Genomic DNA, 22145 nt, shown 5'->3' with positions numbered 1-22145 from the left:
TATGGACAAACTGAACGAGTATGCCGCAGTTTGGGGATCGCTGTAAAGATTGAGGTTAGTAAGATGAAGAAAATAATAATATGTTGATGTATTTTAATGCTGGAGTATGATGAAATGGAGAATGGAGTTCTTCAGATGGCACGGAGCTTATCTCATTTAACATAAAGCGCCAACTCAAATGTTCTCTAAAGCTAGGGTTTCCTAGGACAGCGGTGCCCGTATCTTAACGGCCGTAGTGAACGGTGATGCGGTGGACAGCCGTCGTAGTGGTGACTAGAGAGTGGTTTTATTTTTTAACGGTGTTATCAACATCGTTTTCCTAGGAAACCACTCTCTAGTCACCGTTACGACGGCTGTCCACCTCATCTTCTTTCACTACGGCCGTTAAGATACGGGCGCCGCTCTCCTAGGAAACCCTAGCTTAACGCGAGAACTTCCCACGTAACACACATCTGCCAACCCTTTGACTTATATGTACTATGTTTATTTGTAGGAACGAGTACATTCTCTTATTGATTGAGTCCCACGAGTCTTACACTGTTTTATGCAAATAGTCGGGTAAACACTAAATTAACTGAATTTACATTTTACACGGCAGAAATGTAAATAGAATATGCACAAGCTTTTCCGCGTGATTGCAGAAATCGCTGTATAATTTGCCTTCGCAGTCAGTATGATGTCAATCCATGATCGCCAAAACGCCATAACCGACAAAAATAATACTTTGCTGTAGAATATTTTTTCTTTTTAATTATTAAAGAAAAACTTCGAGAATAGAATTTGATATCAACAAAATAAATATTCGAAAGAAAAATTGGTTCTCAATGTATATTATTTAATATTGATTGATTAATTGATTAATTAATAATTGATTTAGGTCCTGAGAACTGTCTTGAGATGGTCACCCCACCAAAGCAGTAGATTTTATTATATTTTATTTTATTTTTTATTTATTTGGAAGTTCAACAAGAATACATACATTTTTTAAGTAAGCATTACTAACGTTCTTTATATATATTCTCAATTATAGAACTCCACCATATTTCATAAATTATATAAAATAAGTGTGTAAAATCAATTTAAGTAATATAAAGATTAAGTTTAGTGAAAGATAAGAATAAAGATTGAGTTAAAGAAATAAAATTGAGTTAAACATGAGAAAATACATTTTTTTTTAAGAAAAGAAAAGAGAAAATAAAAACATATAAGATGGAATAAAATAGACTAAAATTAATTTACATACACAAAAATAAGGATTGGGCATTTGATTTAAGATACATAGTAATATTTTTTTATAATCATTTGCTCTATCATGATTCATGATACATGTCAATGTTAACTTTTTTTCTATTTTGTTATAGAGTCTTAACATACTTGCAAGAGGGTTAAAATGTGTTGTTTGTAAAAAATTGAAGGTATAATGTATCTTGTGATCTCAGACGCCTACGGGGAACGTACAATGGCACATTTTCAACACAAAACACTGAATCAACATTATTGTGAATTATATTATACAAGTACATCATATCTATAATTTGTCTCCTAGTTTCTAACTTTTCAATTTTAAAATACTCCAAGCGCTCTTCATAACATTGAAGTATTCTGCCCATGTTACACATGACAAAGAACGAAGTAATTTTTTTTTGTACGGTTTCAATTCTATTTTTATAAATCACATAATGAGGTGACCAAACAATATTTCCAAATTCCAACTTGCTACGTACAAGAGAATTATACAATCAAATTATTGATGCAACATTTTTAAACTGGTTTTTAGATTTTAGATTTTTAGACTTGTTTATATATAATTATTTTTGTATCTCATGTTTTGTATTTGTATCCACACAGTGTCTCGATGAATAAAATATGTCATATACTCGTATATTTGGCATTTGTGCGGATGTTGGGCCACCGGGAGCTGGCAGTAGCTTGTTACTTGACCCAATGTCTGCACAGTAGTTAAGTATGTGAGCTGTACAAATAATATAATGTTGTTTTATTTTTTCTTACTATTATTTTATGTATATATATATATATATATATATATCTCTGTGGATTTAAGTATGAATATGTATTATTTTATATGTATTTTGTATATATTTTTTAGAAACCATAGTTATAATATATTAAATCATGTAAATGAATGCCTCGACAGGGGTTGTGCCCAGTGAGGTATTCATATAAAAAAAAGTGTTATGTAAAAAGTGAAATAAAAAAAATAAAATAATACTAATAAAAATTAAGAAGATAAAATATTCTCCTGTAATATAATGTTTTTGTTGGTAACGATATTTTGGCGATTACCGCTCGATGTGATATCGGAGTACGAGAGTTTGTACAGGGGTATACTATGTCTTTTTTTCTGGACTGTCATCTGAAACGGACAGATCCATTGATTCTACGTCAAAAACAGAAATAACACTTAGATTGATACTGTTGATTGATTTATGTTTAAACAGCAGCAGATTAATAGTAAAAATGAAATAAACACATTCAAAATAAACGATTATTGGGCCATTACTTAACTCTTTACAGCCAACTGCACATTAATTTGTGGATCCTTTTATTAAAGAGTAAATTCAGTCAGAACTGTTTGTCTCAGTTTCAGTGCTGAAAAAATCGGCGTTTATTGTATTATTTATTAAAGTACTTACCTACATTGTCATTAATTATTACCACTATGGTTTTCCCAGAAGTCAAAGTGACATGTTTTGAGATAGTTAACTGAGTGATTCTACTTATTAAAATATTTTTAAAGTAAAGCGTAACAATAATTAAATTAAATAAGTCCACCCACGTACAAAGCATTTAAAATATGTAATAATGTCGGACAAATGTAATTTATACATGAGGCTTTTACTACCATGCCACGAGTGTTTTAGGCTGAATATTTCGCCCTAGTTAGTACAAGGGAAGCTCTTCACAGGATAATCCCTCGTCGACACGTTCCGTGAGCGCAGTAATTCTCACAATATTTTGTTATTTCTCCCGCGGGAACACGAGGAGTGGGAATAAATTATTCAACAGGAAGCAGACTCCAATGCGGCGGTCATCAATTTGGCAAGATGGCGGAGAGAAAACTTACAACGAATAATCAATGGTGACTGGCGACCCACTGCACTGGGGATTCGAGCAAAAGATGCCATAAATTCAGCGGCTTTTCGTGTACCAATTCGGAATACATTCAATAGACGACTTCGCAACAAACTCGGCTTCGTCCACGGGCTGTATATTTTTTTAAATAACGAAGAACGTTCGTTTTTAGCGATAATTTCCTCATGGAAGCACTATTAATATGTTTATCGCTCTTCTTTAAATTAATTATAAGTTTAGAGAGAGTATTTTAATTTTATTTATTTAACTTTTTGTACATAATGTTATTTGTACATTGGCGGGCTTATTGCCAAATGGCAATTTCTTCCAACCAACCAATTATTTAATGGGAATAAAAAAATATTTTTGATTTGTGCGCGATTTTTTCGACTGAGGTTAATTCTACGTAAAACTGTGTAAAATGCTCTTTCTAACTTTTCGGACTTTACTTATAAATAAATAATGAAATAAATGCACATAATGAAAAGTATTTTAAGTCACACTTAACATAAATGACTTTTTTACCCATCTAGGTAGAAATTTCTTTTGAAAATAAAACTATTAAATGTAAAAATTTTCACGTCACATTATTTCTACTAAATTAATATTTTACGTTATAGGTTCATATTCTCCTCTGTATTAAGTTTTTAAAATACGAGCAACAGTGGTTGACCGATTAATGCAGTAGAAATAATTCGTTAATGAAATAGCACTCAGTGATTGAAATAATTATCATGAAGAAAAAATAGTTGTTCTCCCGGACTAAGGTAGATTTTTTTGGAAAAAATGACGAAAGCGATGAATTTATATGTATTTTTACGTTTTCTTGGATATTGCTTGTAAAAATCATTAACGATTTAGATTATACAAAGCACGATAAACGAGAAAAAAATCATCAGTGAGAGTACGTAAAGTGGGACAAATTTTCATGATCTTTTTCTTTTGCATTTCGTCCAGTTTGCCTAAGGAAACTTTCTAATAATGAGGAATTCCGCTGTTTTCTATTTTTTTTTTCTATTAGCGTACATTTAACTAAGCAAAAATATTATTTTTATTGATTGATTTGGTGTTTATTTTGTAGAACTCCATATTTAAACTTATAATTAGAAATCAAACACTGATTTGAGTCTACTGAACACTTTATTTTATTTTTACAAATATAAACATATAAAAATAAAAACTTCGCGACAATTGTTTCGCCTTATTAGGGCATTTTCATTTTTATTAGACATTCGTTTGAAAATGCCCTAATAAGGCGAAACAATTGTCACGAAGTTTTTATTTTTATATGTTTATATTTGTAAAAATAAAATAAAGTGTTCAGTAGACTCAAATCAGTGTTTGATTTCTAATTATAAGTTTAAAAATATTATTATTTTTTTGTGTGTTATTTACTAAGATATGATTTTTTAAAGTTACATTTATCAAATACCGCGCCAAATGACTGTAATCAGTGTCACTTTTCAGTAGTGACGTCATGAAACGGTTGGCGTTCTTACTTTCACTGATCTGACAAGAATCTATGGAATATTACACAACTTTTCCTCATACCTAAATGCAGAACAAATTCGTCAAAAAACGCTCCGATTAACCGTATTATGGATACGTATAACGGGAAATTTAACGACATAGACATATTTACCAAAAATATTAAATTTATCAAAACTGCCATAGGTAATAAATTGTCTTTGTCCGTATCCTCCTCTTCGTTGCTCTCTATCCCTGAACAAATATAATTTTTATAGAGAGAAGATCTTTTAATATAAGTATGTATCCCTGTACTGCGGGCCAACTGTTTGTGACACCTGATTTTTATAATCCGAATCATTTCTATCAAACTTATATGTTATTCTTATTTATATATTATGTAGGTGCATATAATATGCATTTGTGTGTTCGTTTTGAATCAACGTTCGCGTATTGTCAAACCTTATTTTATTGTTGTCATTATTTCGTATTTACTGCATTTTGTGGTTATCTACCATATTGTATAGGACTCGTCGCACATTATTCATTCGATGTGTATCAGTTAAATTTTAAAATAAAATGATTTTTTTTTTTCGGAATACGGTTTTGAAATTTAACATGCTTTTAAAAAAAAATACAATTTATATCATTTCTTGATTTGAATTTTAACAAAAAGGTTTCTAACTTTTTACTAAGCTCTTTATTGTACCCTTTTGCATACAATTACAAGTTTTTAACAATTATTTTTTAATACTTACACACCCACACACACGCACCCTCTCCCTCATTCATTCCCACACGCACATGTATCCTCTCCCTCATTCATTCACGCATACACACATTCACATACACATTAATACAAACGTCACACAAATACAATTACTAAACTTCTTTTCTTATATATTATGTGTCATTATATTTACAGTGGATTTTTTAAAATTGTCTTTACCTTTTTTAAAAATTTTCTACTTATTTTGTTTATGTAATAGCTGTAAAAATCCCAAATAAAATAAAATAAAATAAATATTGCGTTGATTACTTCATTTAGTTGATCGTAATTTGCTCATTTCTATGTTATGGTTGTTTTTACGAACGCTTCGATTTAGAAAAACCTAAAAAGTTGACATAATCTCTGGTTGAAATGTCAAATTATACAAATTATACTCTTTTTTTTCTATGGTCAGAACGTTCCTTACAAGGTGCGGCTTTAAAGCGGAAACCGGAAATACTACATGTAGATATAAGGAGTGACGTCATTATTTACGATTTTAAAATGAATACTATTTTTAACATTTTTTATTTATTTTTGCGTGCGTTTTTGAGACATTTCATCCTACTCCAAAATTTTTAAATATTCACGTGTACACGAAAACATTTTTAAAATGTAATTCCGGGTTGGGCTGGAATTCCTCAATCATTTATTAAAAATAGTATACTAAAATTCTATAACCAAATTATCAAATTGATTATTTTTTAGTTCGCCTTAACTCATGTGTGGCTATGCGGTAACGGATGTCTACCTCGGGTAAAAAACATTTAATAACTCTCTTATTTTTTTAAATAACCAACTCATATTTTTTGTAATCCTTATATGGACTTTTTTACACCAAAATAAGGAAACATTTTTATGAAAAATGCACGGGCTTTTTCTATAAAAAACAATTTCTTCATTTTGTAAAATAAATTTAAACAAACGAAAGAGATGCCAGTATTATAAGTGGTTTATTAAATTTTATAAGAAAGAGCACGAGAATATAGCATATCAGAAGACCGACAAGGACACTATTCGTTAGGGGCGGAGCTTGAGTGACCGAGAAAACAATACCGAAAGAGCACGATACAGAATTATACCACTTGTGGGACAGAGAGCACATCAGTCGCGTGAAGTTTTTTGTAGTATACTAAGCTGACGCTGTATTTAACACACCGTGTTCCCGAAATGTTTCTACAATTTATTCACAATTTATCTGATTTAAATTATTTTTTGACAATTCTTGATGGAATTTCATTGTAATGATGTAATATTTACATACATTTACATATAAGTTATTAATCAAAAATACTTGGTACACTTCCACTCATTTCCACACTTAAGATAATATTTTGATTTCTATAAATCATCCTTACATTGTATAATATTCGCCAGTCTGAAGATGTCCATTAGAGGATGAAAGCGCTAATTGGTCAAACAAATAAGTGGAAGTGTACCCAAGGAAGTGTGCAAAGTTATTTCATTTAAAGTGTTCAAAAAATTTGTTCGTAACTAGTTTTAAAAAACGTGTTTACGTTGTCATTTTTGTGTATTTTAATTATGATTTGATTATATCACGTATTACGTACTATTATTTTATTTCTTACAAGTTTTTTTTGCTAATTTTTTAGGTTTCATTTCAATATTATTCTAAGAATATGTTTTAACAGCGTTTTTATTTATTCTAATAAAATCTAGTATTTATTTGCAATAAAAAATTGATATTCTTTTTTGCATTCAAATAAGAGTTGTATTAGCATAGCATACTTTCTAGTCTCCCGGTTGATCTATTTCCGCTAAATTCAGTCGTAAGTGTAATTCGGAATTCAGTCGACAACCAGACGCGGGCGGCAGCGCTTGCTGGCGGGATTTTAAAAGGAATGAACACAATTTCTAACTTTATTTTGCATAAATATGCTTTAATTTTATATTTTTTATGTAACATCTTTGAATAAAGATCATTTTTAACACATACCATTGTAAATAATTTGGTATTTTAGCTTACATTTCAAAATATCTCGACTTATGCTTGTGGTCACATTGTGTTACACCACCGGCTGCAAAGGGATTATTCAGCACAGTCTTTTAAGAGTTAATATACTCGTAAATCGAAGAATGAATATAAAAAACAAATAGAGAAATTTGCAAAAAATATACCAGTACATTACTTATTTATATACATAAACGTATATCTTGCTTTGATATTTAAAAATACACACGTATTCTTGCTACCATTAAAAAAAAATAAGCTGGGGTATTTCTTCTGTTTACCTACTTTAAAACGATCTCGTTAAAATTTTATAATACTTTTTGCATCCTTTCATCATTATCGACGTTATTATTTTTATAATTTACCTTTATCTCCGGAAGGGTGATCCTCGATTGGGGGTCCTTGTCTAGCATCCGTGTGATGAGCTGCAGCAGCGACGGGGCGAGGGTGGAGGGAGGGAAGGTCAGGGGCTGTCTCCTGATGAGGGAGTACAGGCCGGTGGCTTCCTCGGCCGTCCAGGGCAGCTGACCAGTCACCAGCGCGTACAGGGTCACGCCCATCGACCAAACGTCGGACGCCTGGGGGAAATAAGACATATGTTTGAAATGAACATCCGTAACTGAATTTAACGAAGGGAAGAGACCGCCGTATGAGATTGTTGAGGGAACAAAAGAAATAGAGGCTGCACGACTCAAATTATACAGTAAATATCTACTTTTATATACTTTGTTGCATAAAATTCCAATTATCTGACAAAACAGACGACGAGACGATTAGAGTTAAACGCCTTTTTATTATTGCGCAATAAACGTAGCAACGCTTAACAGCAGTTTTACGAGCTTTTCTCACAAAAGAAATTCTTAAAATGCATTAAAGTAAAATTTCTGACCACTCTACATTCTATGGATATTTTTACTGCTCATATTGCGCACATCAAAAGAATGAATTATAATTGCATTAGAAAAATACTCGCCAACATACATTTTGCCGTTTCCCCGTGGGGGTAGGCAGAGAGGATAGCATACGAAATCATCCTTTTTTGTATACATATCTCGCTTCGTCTACATTCATACATCATCTCATGCACGCACGCCGATTATTGCGACCCTTGAGGTGTCCATCTTCGAGTATTTGCTGAATTTGCTCATGCCATAACTTTCTCGGTCTTCCTCGTTTTCTGCATCCGTGAACGTTCGAATCGTAAATCCTTTTGGACATTCTTTCGCCGTCCATTCGCTCTACAACGCAGCACTCCTTTCTTGATTTCGTCGATAATGCTTGTCTCAGCCTTACACGATGCTCAAATCTCGACATTTGTACACCTATCATACATAGATTTACCACACATTCACCCGAGAGATCGCACATTGACTGCATTCGGCGTTCTTTATTCTTTGTTTTTCCAATTTCATATCTCACTCCCATACACAAGGGTCAGTACCAGGACTCAACAGTAAACTGCTAGTTTTTGCCTTCTGCGACAAACATTTATTTATTAAACTCGTATATTTAAAATATGAAATACTAGCTTATATCCGCGGGTTTTTCGGCATAAAAGTAGCCTATAAAACTTCTCAGCTCTTCGGCTATCCTTATGCAAAAATACGTTGATCGGTTGCTTCGTCACGACGTGAAGGAAACACAAAGAAACAGACAAACACACTTTCGCATTTAAAATATAAGTCTGGAAGTCTGGATATGTCGCCTTAGCCTTTTTAATTTGAATACAAAAATAATAATTGTTGTATTTTTTAATTTATTTTGTTATGTGAGTTAATATAGGTTGGGTTAAATTTAGAAAAATGTTTTTTACCTTACTTACTAATTAATCCTAAACTTAAATTAATAAGTTAAGTAAAAAATAATTTTATTATTATTTAACTTAACCCGACATATCCTAATCTAACCCGGTGGCTTTTGGTTCGGCCGTTTCAACAAACCAACACGTTGAACGTTGAGTTATCTTAATTCATTTAACGTTGAGTTATCCTAAAGTTAGCCTAGTCATTCAGTTAAATGCTGGCATTAAATGAACAGCTTATCCGCTCAGTTGAGTGTCTGGTTTAACTATTCGGCGGCGACAGATATACAACGTAGATCCACGTCATTATAATTCTTCTTCTTCTTCTAGTGCCTTGCCGGGTCCCCCCGACGTTGGCGATCACTACAGCGAAAGCTTATGTATCTGTACTGAGCTAATTTTACATTTCGCAGCCAGGACGACTGCTTATTGATGTACTCGCCGTAGTGATTCCTGGGAAAAGAGGACCAGAGTGGTTTCCCGTTGCCTTCTCTGGTGGATTTTCTGTCGGGGTTACCTTCCCTTAGCTGGTTGGTTTTGGTTTTGAGGCGCCAAAAACTCGCCTTTCATCCTCTCGTTATCTGCTGTGATCACACCGTTATGAGTGTGATCCCATTGCCCGGGGTTCGCGACGTGGATGCTAACGAGTTGGACTAGTCAGTAGTGTTGCCGGTGGAATGCAACTAGGCGTTCGCAGCATTTTATAGAAGCACATCTTCCAGCAAGATGTGACTCACTGTGACTCTACTGACAGTTCGAACTACAGAGGAATATTTTACCAGTGAAATGAATAAAGTAAAAAAAATAATTTAGCCGCAAGTACAAAATATTAAATTTCTGCCTAAATACTGTAGGAATCTAAATGCTAATTTTGTCGGTGGCGAATATTTAAAAACGCACATTTTACACATTAATAAAACTATCAGCTCTTTATCTTCACAATGATCAAGAGATGGAAGAATTGAATTCATTATTTTGAGTGTTTCAAAATGTTTATAGACAAAAAACTGGATTTCACCCCCTAGGGATTTATTAATATTTACAAATCACAACAAAGATGAAGAACATGTTAGAGATTGAAATAAGGGAGTCCAGGCATTTATAGGCCTAGTGACCTGTCATTAGCTGGATTAAGTGGCCACTTTACGCACAGTGCTAGAGTGTTACATTCACCATTCTGCCTATATTTTAGTGAAATATGTTCCGATTTGAATTGAATTACATTGCAACACCTAAAATCAATTAGTCAATTTTTACCATCTTCACAAGAATAAAGGTCTCTGCTCTTTTACTTTACTAAAATCAACAGATTGAAGAAGTGAAGAAATATGGATGTTCAAACAAAGACAGAATGGTGAATATGACACAGTGTGTAAAGTGGCCACTTTATCTAGCCAATGACGTAATACAATATAATAACGTATGCTTCTAAATTTTTATTTGCTGTGCCTAATAAAATAAAATAAATTGTAAGATTACTCGATATTATTAATAAGAAAAATGTTTCGTGAGAGATTTTTCAAACATAAAATTTTATCTATTGTAACGGACGGTTAAATATGTGAATGAAATGCAATAATATAGTTAGGGCCCCCGGTATCTGTAGGCTAAATGTTGGACCCACAATAAAGGATGAATATTCCACTTTCGGGTCTGACTTTAGCGATACCGGGGTACTATAGAGCAGGAATTTGTGTTACAGGCCCTAAAAAGGGCCTGAATCTAGACGTTTGACGCGTTATTGCCCTAACATGCATATTTGTATTTGTATAAAGACTGCCTTAAAAAAGGCATTTTGTAATTGATGTGGCGCGTGCGGCGGCTCCCAGCGAAGTGACCGGGCCGAGCACCGGCACCTCCCTATATGCACTTTGGGGGAGGCGCGCCGGCCGGGTATAGTGGGAGCGGTATTTCCCCCCCCACTCCCGTATTGGCCTAACGCCGCACAGTGTTTTGACCCATACAAGCTACAATATAAAAAGTCACTTTTGAATTCTTAAACGATGACGTCATGGGGGCATTACCAGATAGTTAGTGTGACGATTGTAAGCCTAATCGGGGTGATTAATGCTTAGGGTGATTCAAACCAGAATATGAAAGTCGGATAATTGGTTTTTGAAAGCCTAATTACATTTATTTGCATTTTGGCGTCCGACGTGTAAAGGTTGTTTATCAAGTTTAAAGTTTTTTATTTCGATTTAAAAAAAAATGGAAGCTATTTTGGAAGGTATGTTGTATGGTTTTTTTTCTAATATTTTAATGTATTTTATTTAGGTATTTAAAAAAACAATAATTTAACTTATGTATTTTTCAGTAGTTAAAAAAATATCAATTTCTAACTTCTCGAGAATTTATCTCGGAGAGTATATCAAAGTAGCAAAATATTATTTTTATTTTTCAATAGACCAATTTATTGTTAATTCATTACAGTTTCGATATTTTACCGCACGAAGTTGCATCTATCTTATTTTGTTATTTTACAGGTACCAGATACGAGATTTCCAGTCAAGAATTGTACGTGATGTGGAAGAGTTTGACGAAGAAAGAAAGGCTTCAAGGAGTGTTAAATAATATTGTTAGTAAATTTGAAGTCGGTGAACTCGGTGCAAGTGGTGAAAAACTGTTAAAAAATCAAATTAAGCTTATTTGTTTAAATATAAGCAGAAAATGGACCGAATCTGGCTGTAAACTAGATAGATTTGTTAAAAAAAAAATTGAATGGCTCGACGGTAGTGAAAATATTTTGATATGTGAAAACTTTCGACAAAGTCCTTCAGTAGACATGAATGAACCATCTACGTCTATTGGAAGGCCCGCAAAGGATTTTGGGGCATGCAGTGATCAGTGCAAAAGGACAAAAGTGCGTGATTTAGTGAGTACGAAGACATCTGAAGAACTTTCGTTTGCCACGCAGGTATCTATTCGAGCATCAGGAAAACGCACAGTTGCCGATCTCCTAAAGAAAATTTTGAAAGCTACTCCCAATGAAATAGCAAAAATACGTAGGGAACGTCAACAAGTAAACAAACAGCGGGCATTGACAATTGAGGAAGCGCTAAGTTTATACGTTGACTGTAAATTATCTTCGTATTCCTACAAAGTTATGCGTAAAAATGCCATAAAAACCAACCACAACATATATCCGGCATTTTATAGTTTATGAAAAACAAAATAAGCATGTTGCCTGAGCGAGAAATTTGTCAAAATAACGGAAACTAGTGCAGAAATCCAGCTACAAGTGATTTTAAATCATACGGTGGAACGATTGCTTAATGTAGAATCAGAAGTCTTAAAAGAAAGAGTTCCTTCAGGTTCTGTACTGACTCTTATATGCAAGTAGGGTGGAGATGGAAGCTCGGGACATAGTAATTATAAACAGAAATTTCACACAGAGTATGCAATAGATGAATTTTTATTTATTATGTCATTCGTTCCAATACAACTAAGGCTTAATGATAACCCTAATATAGTAATTTGGCAAAATTTAAGCCCTTCCTCAACCTCTTATTGTCGTCCTATTAAATTTATTTTCGCCAAAGAAACTGATATTCTTACTAAGTCTGAAATCGAAAAACTTCAAGATGCAATTGAAAAACTTGAAAATTTTAATGTTAATATTGGAGGTGTAGTATTGTCCATAAAATTTAAAATGCTTTTAATAATGGTAGATGGTAAAATTTGCAACGTTTTGGCTGAAAATAAGTCAACCATGTCCTGTTATATTTGTGGCGCCAAACCCAGTGAAATGAACTCTATTAGTATTAATAGAGTTTCTCGACAAGAATTTTATTCCTTTGGCTTATCTACATTACATGCTCTTTTTATATTTCTCAAAATACATCTATTTGAAAATCACTTATAACAAATGTTTTATTTAAAAACCTTTAAGTTTTATCATCATCATACCATATCCGCTCCCTATGTGGAGCATATGGATTCCATAATCTGCCTCCGGCCAAGCGATCGACCTCCCGTACATCCTCCCAAGTTAAGTCCACGTACCGCAACTCTGACGCAAACTGCCCACAAATTGTCAACAGTGGACGACCAGGACGCCAAGAACCTGATGCTTTGTAACATAGGCAAGCATGGTTAAGGCTCTCGGAAGGCATACGTAGTACATGGCCTTGCCAGCCAAAACGCCTTGGATGACAGTAGATACCAAGAGTTGCTGTGTCCGTTGCCTCACTTCTGTGTTCCTTACAATGTCAAACTTTTAAGTTTCTTTAAACTCTTTCAGTTGTCATGTTTAACATAATAAAATCAGCTGTAAAATGGTTATTCTGACAAAACAAGTGAAGGCAGATTAGTTCTCTCGGGTGAAATCTTTATTTTATGCCTAAGTATCTAATATAATTTTCAATGATTTATTTTATAGGTTAACCGATTTATCATTCAATAGAATTAAAGTAATAATTTCAATTATTTATGATCCTTAAATACATTATTGGATGCAGATATCAATTTCCAGAAAATTTATTTCGTTTATGAAATAACAAAATGTGACATATTTTTTATAAAACGAATTATTATTACATATTTAATAAAAAAACCTCTTTTTAGGATTAAATGAATCGCATACGTGAGTTAAAAGTACATTCAGAATTTTTAGTTTCTAGCTTGTATGAAACGAAACACTGTGCGCCGGTTCGGACGCAGGTAGCGGGAGCCCGCAACACGCCCTATATAATGTGTACATTTAAAAGAATAAACATTGAGTTCGCCTCGAGACATCAAGTTAGTCTGATCGTTTCATTTCGTCACCCCGCCCGACCTCCCGCTCTACTACTGGATCTACACCTTGGACTTGACCATCGCTTCACCCCAGGACTACGAACCAGTATCTTCCACCGACCTACGCAGTGACACCGGACTTGAGAGGAATTTCGAGACTTCATAACTTTCGGGATTTACGACCCCGAGATCGACGACGGCAGCGAGACACGGCCAACACCTACCCCTTGCTACAGGATTGTGGAATACAGTCCAAACTGTTACTTGTACAGTACATCTATATTGAAGTAATTCCATGGTTATTATTGACAGCCACTAAGATCTGTAAGATGTATGATGTCAATTTCTAAGAAATGTATATGTTAAGAAAAAAAAATGGCGGTCATATTTACCTACATTTATTCACCCTTCATTTCTCTTTAGCGAGCTTTTTATCAAAAGTAAATACTTAAATATAAAGTTTCTTCAGCATCTTGACTATTTCGAAGTAGAATTTTTCCATTATTTGACTACAAAACAGACATTATTTTTGCGTTTTCTTTACGGTTAAACATTCCCCAGAGAAGCAAAACACCGCATACACAAAACAACGTAATTCATACGTCATTATTTCTCTACCTGAAAACGGTGCCTAGAAATTTCTTCCATAATCGTATGACGATAAAGGTATTTTCAAAGCATATGATAATACAAATATGTGTACATTTATTTAAGTGACTGAAATGAACAGGAAATAATGTCTCGGCGAGAAGGATATTTTTTTACAGCCTACAATTTACGGAATTTATAGATAAATTGATAAATTTATAGTTGTAAAGATTGTTTGAAAATGTCCCTAAAATTTAAATAGTTTAAAAAATAATTATATTTCAAAGCATGTTTTGCAAAACTAAATACTACAATATTAAATGAATTAAATTACCTTATTTGCGTGCTCGCTTTCTTTTTGTTTTGTTTCGATTGACCTACTGTTATTTTAATTATTGTAGGTACATTATTCCATTTATTAAATTTTTACATTTATTTTTAAATTGTTTAAACTTCTACGGGATCCATTTTGGGTCTGATTTTGTATATTACTTACGTCCCATCAATGTCAATTTTTTAAAGTATGCCAAACATTATGTTTACGCCGATGACACGGCACTTGTAATTTCTAACATACATTCATCTATTGCGGAAAGTCAATCAAGAAGACTACAATTCCTAGCTTAAATGGTCGCATGATATGGGTCTTATAATAAATGCAAAAAGACCAGTACTTAATCAAATTCATATAGTATCTCATAGTTTTAACTGTCTTCATAATGGTATTGTCATATTATGAACCTGTGAAAAAATTGGTGTAGGTAATGAATATGTGTATTTGGGTATTACTATTGATATTTTTTTAAAATGGGATAAACATATTACCAAATAATGTAAAAGGTTAAGGACAATTATAGGCAGTATGTTTAGTATAAAATATTTTGTACCAATAAAAACATTAAGACTTATTTATCAATCGTTAGCGGAATCAATTATTAGGCACGGTATTACCAGTGGGGATCTTTCTTGTAAAACCAGCATGAAAAAAAATAAATCTTTACAAAACCTAAGTATGGCCAAAAAACACTTCATTATACAATCACTAAAATTTTCAATAATATTCCTAGGCTGATCTTAAAAGAAAATGTTGACAAAACTTTTAAGAAAAAATATTTAAATGGCTAATATGTAACAAAGCTTTATATTGATTATTTTTTTATGTTAACAGTCATCTATTTAATTTTTTGTAAATAAATTTTATGTAGAAATACGTATGCTTTTAGTTCTTAATAATGTTTACTTTTTAAATTTATATAATTTTTCTTTTTCTTTGTAAAGGAAAAATAAGAGACCTGCTGACAAGCCGGTTTCGCGGTTTAGTGGGTTTCATTATTTTTCCTTTTATTTGTTTCTGTTCATGTTTACCTTCTTAAATAAAAATAAATTTAAAAAAAAATAAAATATTCATATTCTATAATTTTAAGGTTAATTTTTTTTTATAAATCTTGAGTTAAAAGTAATTTATGTATTTTTAAAAAATAATTAAACCAAATATGTAAACATTATAATTTTTTGTAAAATGCAGATTTGCTAAATAAATGAAATAACGGAGCAAGTGTTTTTTTTAAAAAGGAATAATCCGCTAAGCCTCTTTTTCAGAGGCTAGTCAGCAGGTGGGAAAGAGAGGATATGGAAGGAAGCTATGAAAAATACATCACAACACTCAGAAAATTAAGAAAAAAAATGATTTTTTCTTGCAACTGGCGGGAATCGAACCCGCAACGCCAGTCTCGCAGTTAGCACCTGTCAGGCGCCGGGCAACAATTTAGGAATGGTGAATTGAAGAATTTTTTTACAAAAATGCATGGCCAAAATTGGAATCTTTTCTCATAAACTGCAAAAAAAAACTGTTTTGAAAATATGTTGCTTATTAACAAAAAATACAATCTTTTTATCTACTACATGTTTTAGGTAATAGATTTATTATTAATTTATTTATTAACGCCCAAGGGACATTAACAAAAAAAAAACATGCTCAATTGAAAATAAAATCCAAAATAAACAGAAAAAAGATGTGAAAAAATTGAAAAGAAATGAGTAATAAAAAAATATTCGAAGTTAAAAAAATTAATAATTTAAGTAAACAAGAAAAAAAAGTAAGCATATAAAGTAAGATTCCGTAAAAAGTCCGTTTATTATTCTAAAAATTTCCAAATAAACAAACCAGCCGCGTGATACCCGACGGAGAATAGCCTATTTCACACATATCATCCTAATCTAAACGGCACGGGAAAATTATCGTGGATTGACATTTATTAGATTCGTTAGTACCTATTAAAATTTGATAATATTTATATTTTCAAAAAATAAATAAAACTACACAGTTAATAACCCAAATATTTTAATTTTGGTGTCAATTTTCAATGAGTTGTAAATAATTCACCATCTTTTAAAAAGTTCAAAAGGTTTGTTCTGTAGGAACAATACCCTGAATGAATGAATGAATGAAACATTCGGATTATTTCACAAAATATTGTTAAACCCGTTTTTCATATTTTACAATATTGTGTTTGAAACAGTCTAAATGTTTTATTCATTTTTAATATAGAATGTTTTTGCGGTTAATGAGAAAATATTCCGATTTCAGTCACGCAGTATTAAAAAAACCCTTATATTGTATGCATTTTTTTTCACTTGAATACTAATTTCAAAAGTTGAAAGATATCAGAATATCATATAATTGATTGAAATTCTAAAGACACATTTGAATTAATGACTTGTTAATTTTATGAAAGAAATGTACACTTTTCAATTGTATCTATTAATAAATAAATCTATAAAAACATTTTTTAAAATTAAAAAATATGTATATTTGAAAATGAATGGTTCATAAACCGCCAGTTACTATTAAAAATATTGGTCTGGTTTAGTAAATAATTTATTCCTGCATAAAAAAACGTTTTAACTGGGTTTTACCTAGTTAAGCAGACAGTATTATTTCAAAGAAATATATATATATACATACATATCATTGAAATAATATAATTATAAGAAATATTACAATATTTTGAGTTTGTCTAAATGTTTTTAGGCAAAAAATTGAAATATAAAAAAATGTAGTTGATTGTCAACTTTTCTGAATCAAATGAATATTAAAACTTATAACATTAGAAATCAAACACTGATTTAAGCATGATATAAGGACATTTAATCCATCTAATCTTCACATTCGTTTGACAATACCCTAACAAGGCGAAACAATTGTCACGAAATGTTTGTTTTTATGTTTGTAAAAATAAAATAAAGTGTTCAGTCGACTCAAATCAGTGTTTGATTTCTAATATCATAAGTTTAAATATGGAGTTATACAAAATAAACACCAAATCAATTAACAAATAAATATTATTACTTTTATTATTATTACAGAAAACAGCGCTTGTACAATGTACATTCTGTTAATTTGGAATTGAGATAAACTGTCATAAAACGGTTTTTAATTTATGTCATTTTACGTTGCATCTTATACCCCCATGCTCCGTGGAGTTGTGAAGTGCCATTAGAACGGTGAATTCCTTTTGCAACACTGAGGCGATATACCAGAACAGTCTAGAAATGCCGACAACGGCTCGGGGAGGGAAGGGGGAGCCTGCAAAGAGTGGAGTTGAACTGAATTATTGTGCCGTAAACCCGTGAATTGTTAGGCAAATGGGAATTGTACAACTCGTCAGGTGCGAGGAACGGGCGAATAAAAGAACAATCCCACACAGAGATCAGACATATACAATGCATACATACTGCTCCCTGCTCCCTGCTCCCTGCTCCGGTATAAGTCTCAAAGGTAATGTAAGATTAGATTAGTTCGGCCAAGGAAAGAAAAGGTGTACGTAATTTACTTAACCCCTAATTAAATAATGGTAATATACTGTTCATGTCCGGATAGGAAAATAATACGATTCTGCATGTATGTGCAAAAGAATCGGGACACTCGAGCGTTTTCGACTCACCCTCGGGCAAATATTCTGAAAAAGAAAATTGAGCGGGGAAACGTTCGCCTACAATGCTTGAGGTCCCAGATTCTGTTCCTTGTAGAGTCAACGTAAAATATATGTTTTTAAGGTAATTTTACTTACAATATTTCAGTATTCCTGAACAGGAGCCTGAAGTATTAGACCTATCACCTTAACTTCACGTAACAGATGACCGAGATCCGCGGTATTTGGTGTTCCAATGCAGTGCCTTTCGCACAATCGGTCGCGGGTTTTATGATACAATTAATATATTTGGGTTTTGTCTTAACAGTATCTTAATCTGTTTTTGACTAGATGACTACTCTCGAAAAATCCATAAAAAATCCGCCGAATAGAGATTGGTACGACGTAATGTACCGGTTTGTCGTTTGCCTACCGTGCCTGAGCTCCTGGGTTTGATTCCCGCCGTTAGCATTTTTTTTTAGAACCGTAGTTATTCACTATAATATTTCATAAGCCTTATTCTGGCGCTTGAAGCGTAAAACCGCTCATCTTGCCATCATGACGTACATATGTACAATACGATCGTTTATACGCTCCGAGTACTAATGCATATTGATGATGAAATTTGGAATCCTGAATTTAAACATGCATAATATAATAATACCAATTATTAACCTTACCTTAGTAACTTGTTGAGGGTTTGCGCATGGAAAAGCTTCCGGAGCCAGGAATGCTGGAGTACCTGGTCCTCCACTACCTGAACCCTCACTGCTTCCTCCAAGATCAGCCACCAGCACCTTCCCGTCTTCTCCAACCAGGAGGTTATCGGGTTTTATGTCGCGATGAATTATATTCTGGTAGTGCACTAAAAGAAAAAAAAAACAATATTCATTAGAATAAAGAAATTTTTATAATTCTAATTTTTGTAGATAAGGGTTTGTGCTTTAATAAAATCTTGACGCCACTGGGACCTGTGTAGATTTATTGTGACGGGTTCACGTAAATCAGGTCTCCCCTTCCAAGCCTAGGTATTTAACCCTGGACACTTGTGGACGTTTGTACAAACCCCATTAAACCTGACAATTCGTCGATTCGACGAATGATTTTTGCGGTGGATATTTCGAAACAAACGTCACTGGACATAACTCTCTCGAGAGACAGTGGCAAGTACTGAGTTGACAGGCAACCACACGATCTTCGGCGTGAGCGAAAAAAAGATACAGCGTATTTGCTATCGCGTATTCGTCGATGCGACGAAGCTTAGGTGTCTAGGGTTAAAGATCCTGGCTACTGAGTGTAGGGCGAGTGTTCTCATATTGCTAAATCTCCCCCCCCCAAGCCATGTCCTTAGAATATCGGGCTATAAGGTAGGATTGAGCTCTATTACATCCTCAAGTTCAATCAGTGGTCCCCCAAAGATGCGGCTTCTTTTGTGATATAAAGTATCCTCATTCACATAATGTGTATAAGTATTTCATCTCTTGCACCGCAGAACCTACATCAGGTTTCAGAAAGGCTCATTCTAGCAAGGTGTTTATTAAATTGAAGGGAAGTAAAGTTATGTAAGTATTTAAAGAAAATCTATTACCGGAATTCAATCCAAAACATTCATCAACTTTATTAAAGGAAATGAGGAACTTTATCCCTACAAGAAATTGAATACAATTGATGTGGAGCATCAAATCGTGCGGCAAAGGTTCTTGAAAGTGTACGAAAAGAATAATAAAAATATTGAATTCAAAACGAACTACTTTAAATGACGTCACTATTTCATATGCATCAACCAAAAATAAGAGAGTTATGGAAGATTGACGGTGTGCTCAGCGTCAACGGAACAATAGGCAGAACTGATCAAGAATAAGCGGAAGAGCACCTCTGACGTCACACGCGGAGTTATTTCGGAAATACGAAACTTAAAGAAATCATAGCGCTGAAAATACGATATATAAACATAAAAAAACAAAAATTTTGGTTGAGTGTAATAGTCCATTAACAAATAAAAAAAAACCACTAAAATTTCTCATTACTATGAAGAGCTTCTTAATAATTTTCTCAGTATGCTTCTTTCATTAATAACTGAAGAAATGATCCTTACTAAAAAGACATAAATTGAGCGAATAAGTATTTTACAACCTTCTTTACCCAAGATTGAATAACACAAGGGTCTTATTCATCACCCGAACAAATTTTGTGATATTGTCCTTTTTTCTTCTCCCTTTAATTACTATTCGTGGCCCTTTTATAAGTTCTATCGAATAAAGTATAATTTGGTGGCTTCCAAAAAAGAAAGGTTTGAAATCGTTTCAGCGATTTGATCATGTTGTCTTTGTGAGCCTTTTCCTAAAATAATGATATTATTTAACTTTCATTTCTGTATTAAAAATGTTCTTGTTCTTTAGGGAAATAAACTTATATTTAAACAAATTTTGATGGAAACTTACAGTATTCGATTCCCAGAAGCACATCTCGGAAGTAGCTCCTTGCAAGGTTCTCAGGAATAGGCTCAGAGTTGGACTGCATCACAGGACCTCTCTCTACCAACTCGAATACCAGGTACAGGTGATCTTCCAAAGGATCGTCCAGGACCTGAAAGCAGATTAAATTACTTATGAAATTTGAGGATACTATTTTTCTAGTTGTGCCAATTTAATTTTCTACGTTTCATGTCGCGTATGATTACAAGTTTTATCCGCATTCGGATAGATAAACAATACAGTTATGTGTGTGTAATAGAACTAGAATCCAGGCGCTCAATCGCAGATGTTCATCATGATATTTATCACGTCGATTAAAAGTCCTTAACTGACACTTATCCATAAGAAAATTTTATCGTGCGGTCATTGTGTTTGGGCTGCTGGACAGTTGTTCTCGATGGCGATATGATAGCGTTTTTAGCGCCTGTCAACTGATCAATTTGGTTCATAGAATAATGAATAATTTCTTGCCAAATAATAAATCTGTATATTCCGGTGGAACATAAAAAAATGCAATTAACAGTATTTATTATATTATTGGTTAACTTGTAGAATTATTATGAATTTATTATCTCTCAGACGAATGTGTGGTAAAACTATGTACGATAGGTGCATAAACATGTCAATATCCGTAAAATATGATGAGGGGCCGAGATAAGCATTATCGACACAATCTAGAAATTAGTTCTGCGTTGATCCGAACAAGTAGAGCCAATGGACAGCGACAGATTTACGATGCGAATGTTGATGGATGCAGAAATTGAAGAAGATCGAGAAAGACATGGCATGACCAAAACAACGAATACGTGAAGATGGACATGTCAAAAATCGTAACGATCGTCGCGCGTACAAGATGTACGAATGTAGAGAAAGCGAGTCTATTTATGGCCTCTCTGCCTATCCCTACAGAGAAACGGTGTGCATGGTTTGTTTGCTTGTTTTTAATTATTTTCAAATTAAAACACATTTGTCGATGAAACCGTTTCCATATTAATTTGAAAACTTTATGTAATAGCCTGTTTTAAATATTTTCGAAATCGTTTTGCCGTATTGATTATGTCCAATCAATTTTATTGCAGTCATAGATAATTATTTATATTTTACTTAATATTTTAAATTTTGATAGCTGCCAGCTTATGTCGTTTCTTTGGTAACGAGCTACAGAGAAGTAAAAATGAACTAAGGAAATACGTTCTTACATGAATGATTGCATGTGTATAGTGATTCGTAATTTCTGTTTTTTGTCGTCGTAAATTGCAACGAAATATTTTCTATTATCTTAGATGTGTCTTGGATAGGAGTTACGTGTCTATTGATTATACTTCAGTGGTTGGGT

At 33.0% G+C, this 22145-nt stretch overlaps 1 protein-coding gene across 1 annotated transcript in view; it reads right to left on the bottom strand.

Moving 5' to 3' along the window:
* LOC148275242 (calcium/calmodulin-dependent protein kinase kinase 1) overlaps nucleotides 1–22145 on the bottom strand; it is a 114535-nt gene that overhangs the window by 4930 nt on the left and 87460 nt on the right. Inside the window, exons 4-6 of the mRNA XM_088235964.1 lie at nucleotides 20777–20921; nucleotides 19016–19200; nucleotides 7667–7879 (exon numbers count right to left, since the gene is read on the bottom strand). Of these exons, the coding sequence (XP_088092090.1) occupies nucleotides 7667–7879; nucleotides 19016–19200; nucleotides 20777–20921 (543 nt within the window). The remainder of the gene's footprint in view (nucleotides 1–7666; nucleotides 7880–19015; nucleotides 19201–20776; nucleotides 20922–22145) is intronic.

The sequence above is a fragment of the Micrasema longulum genome, unplaced genomic scaffold (assembly GCF_059751315.1).
Source record: "Micrasema longulum isolate JH-2025_06_02 unplaced genomic scaffold, ASM5975131v1 h1tg001481l, whole genome shotgun sequence".
Lineage (NCBI taxonomy): Eukaryota > Metazoa > Arthropoda > Insecta > Trichoptera > Brachycentridae > Micrasema > Micrasema longulum.
Note: the sequence above shows the minus strand (reverse complement) of the source record. Positions and strands in the feature narration are given on the sequence as shown.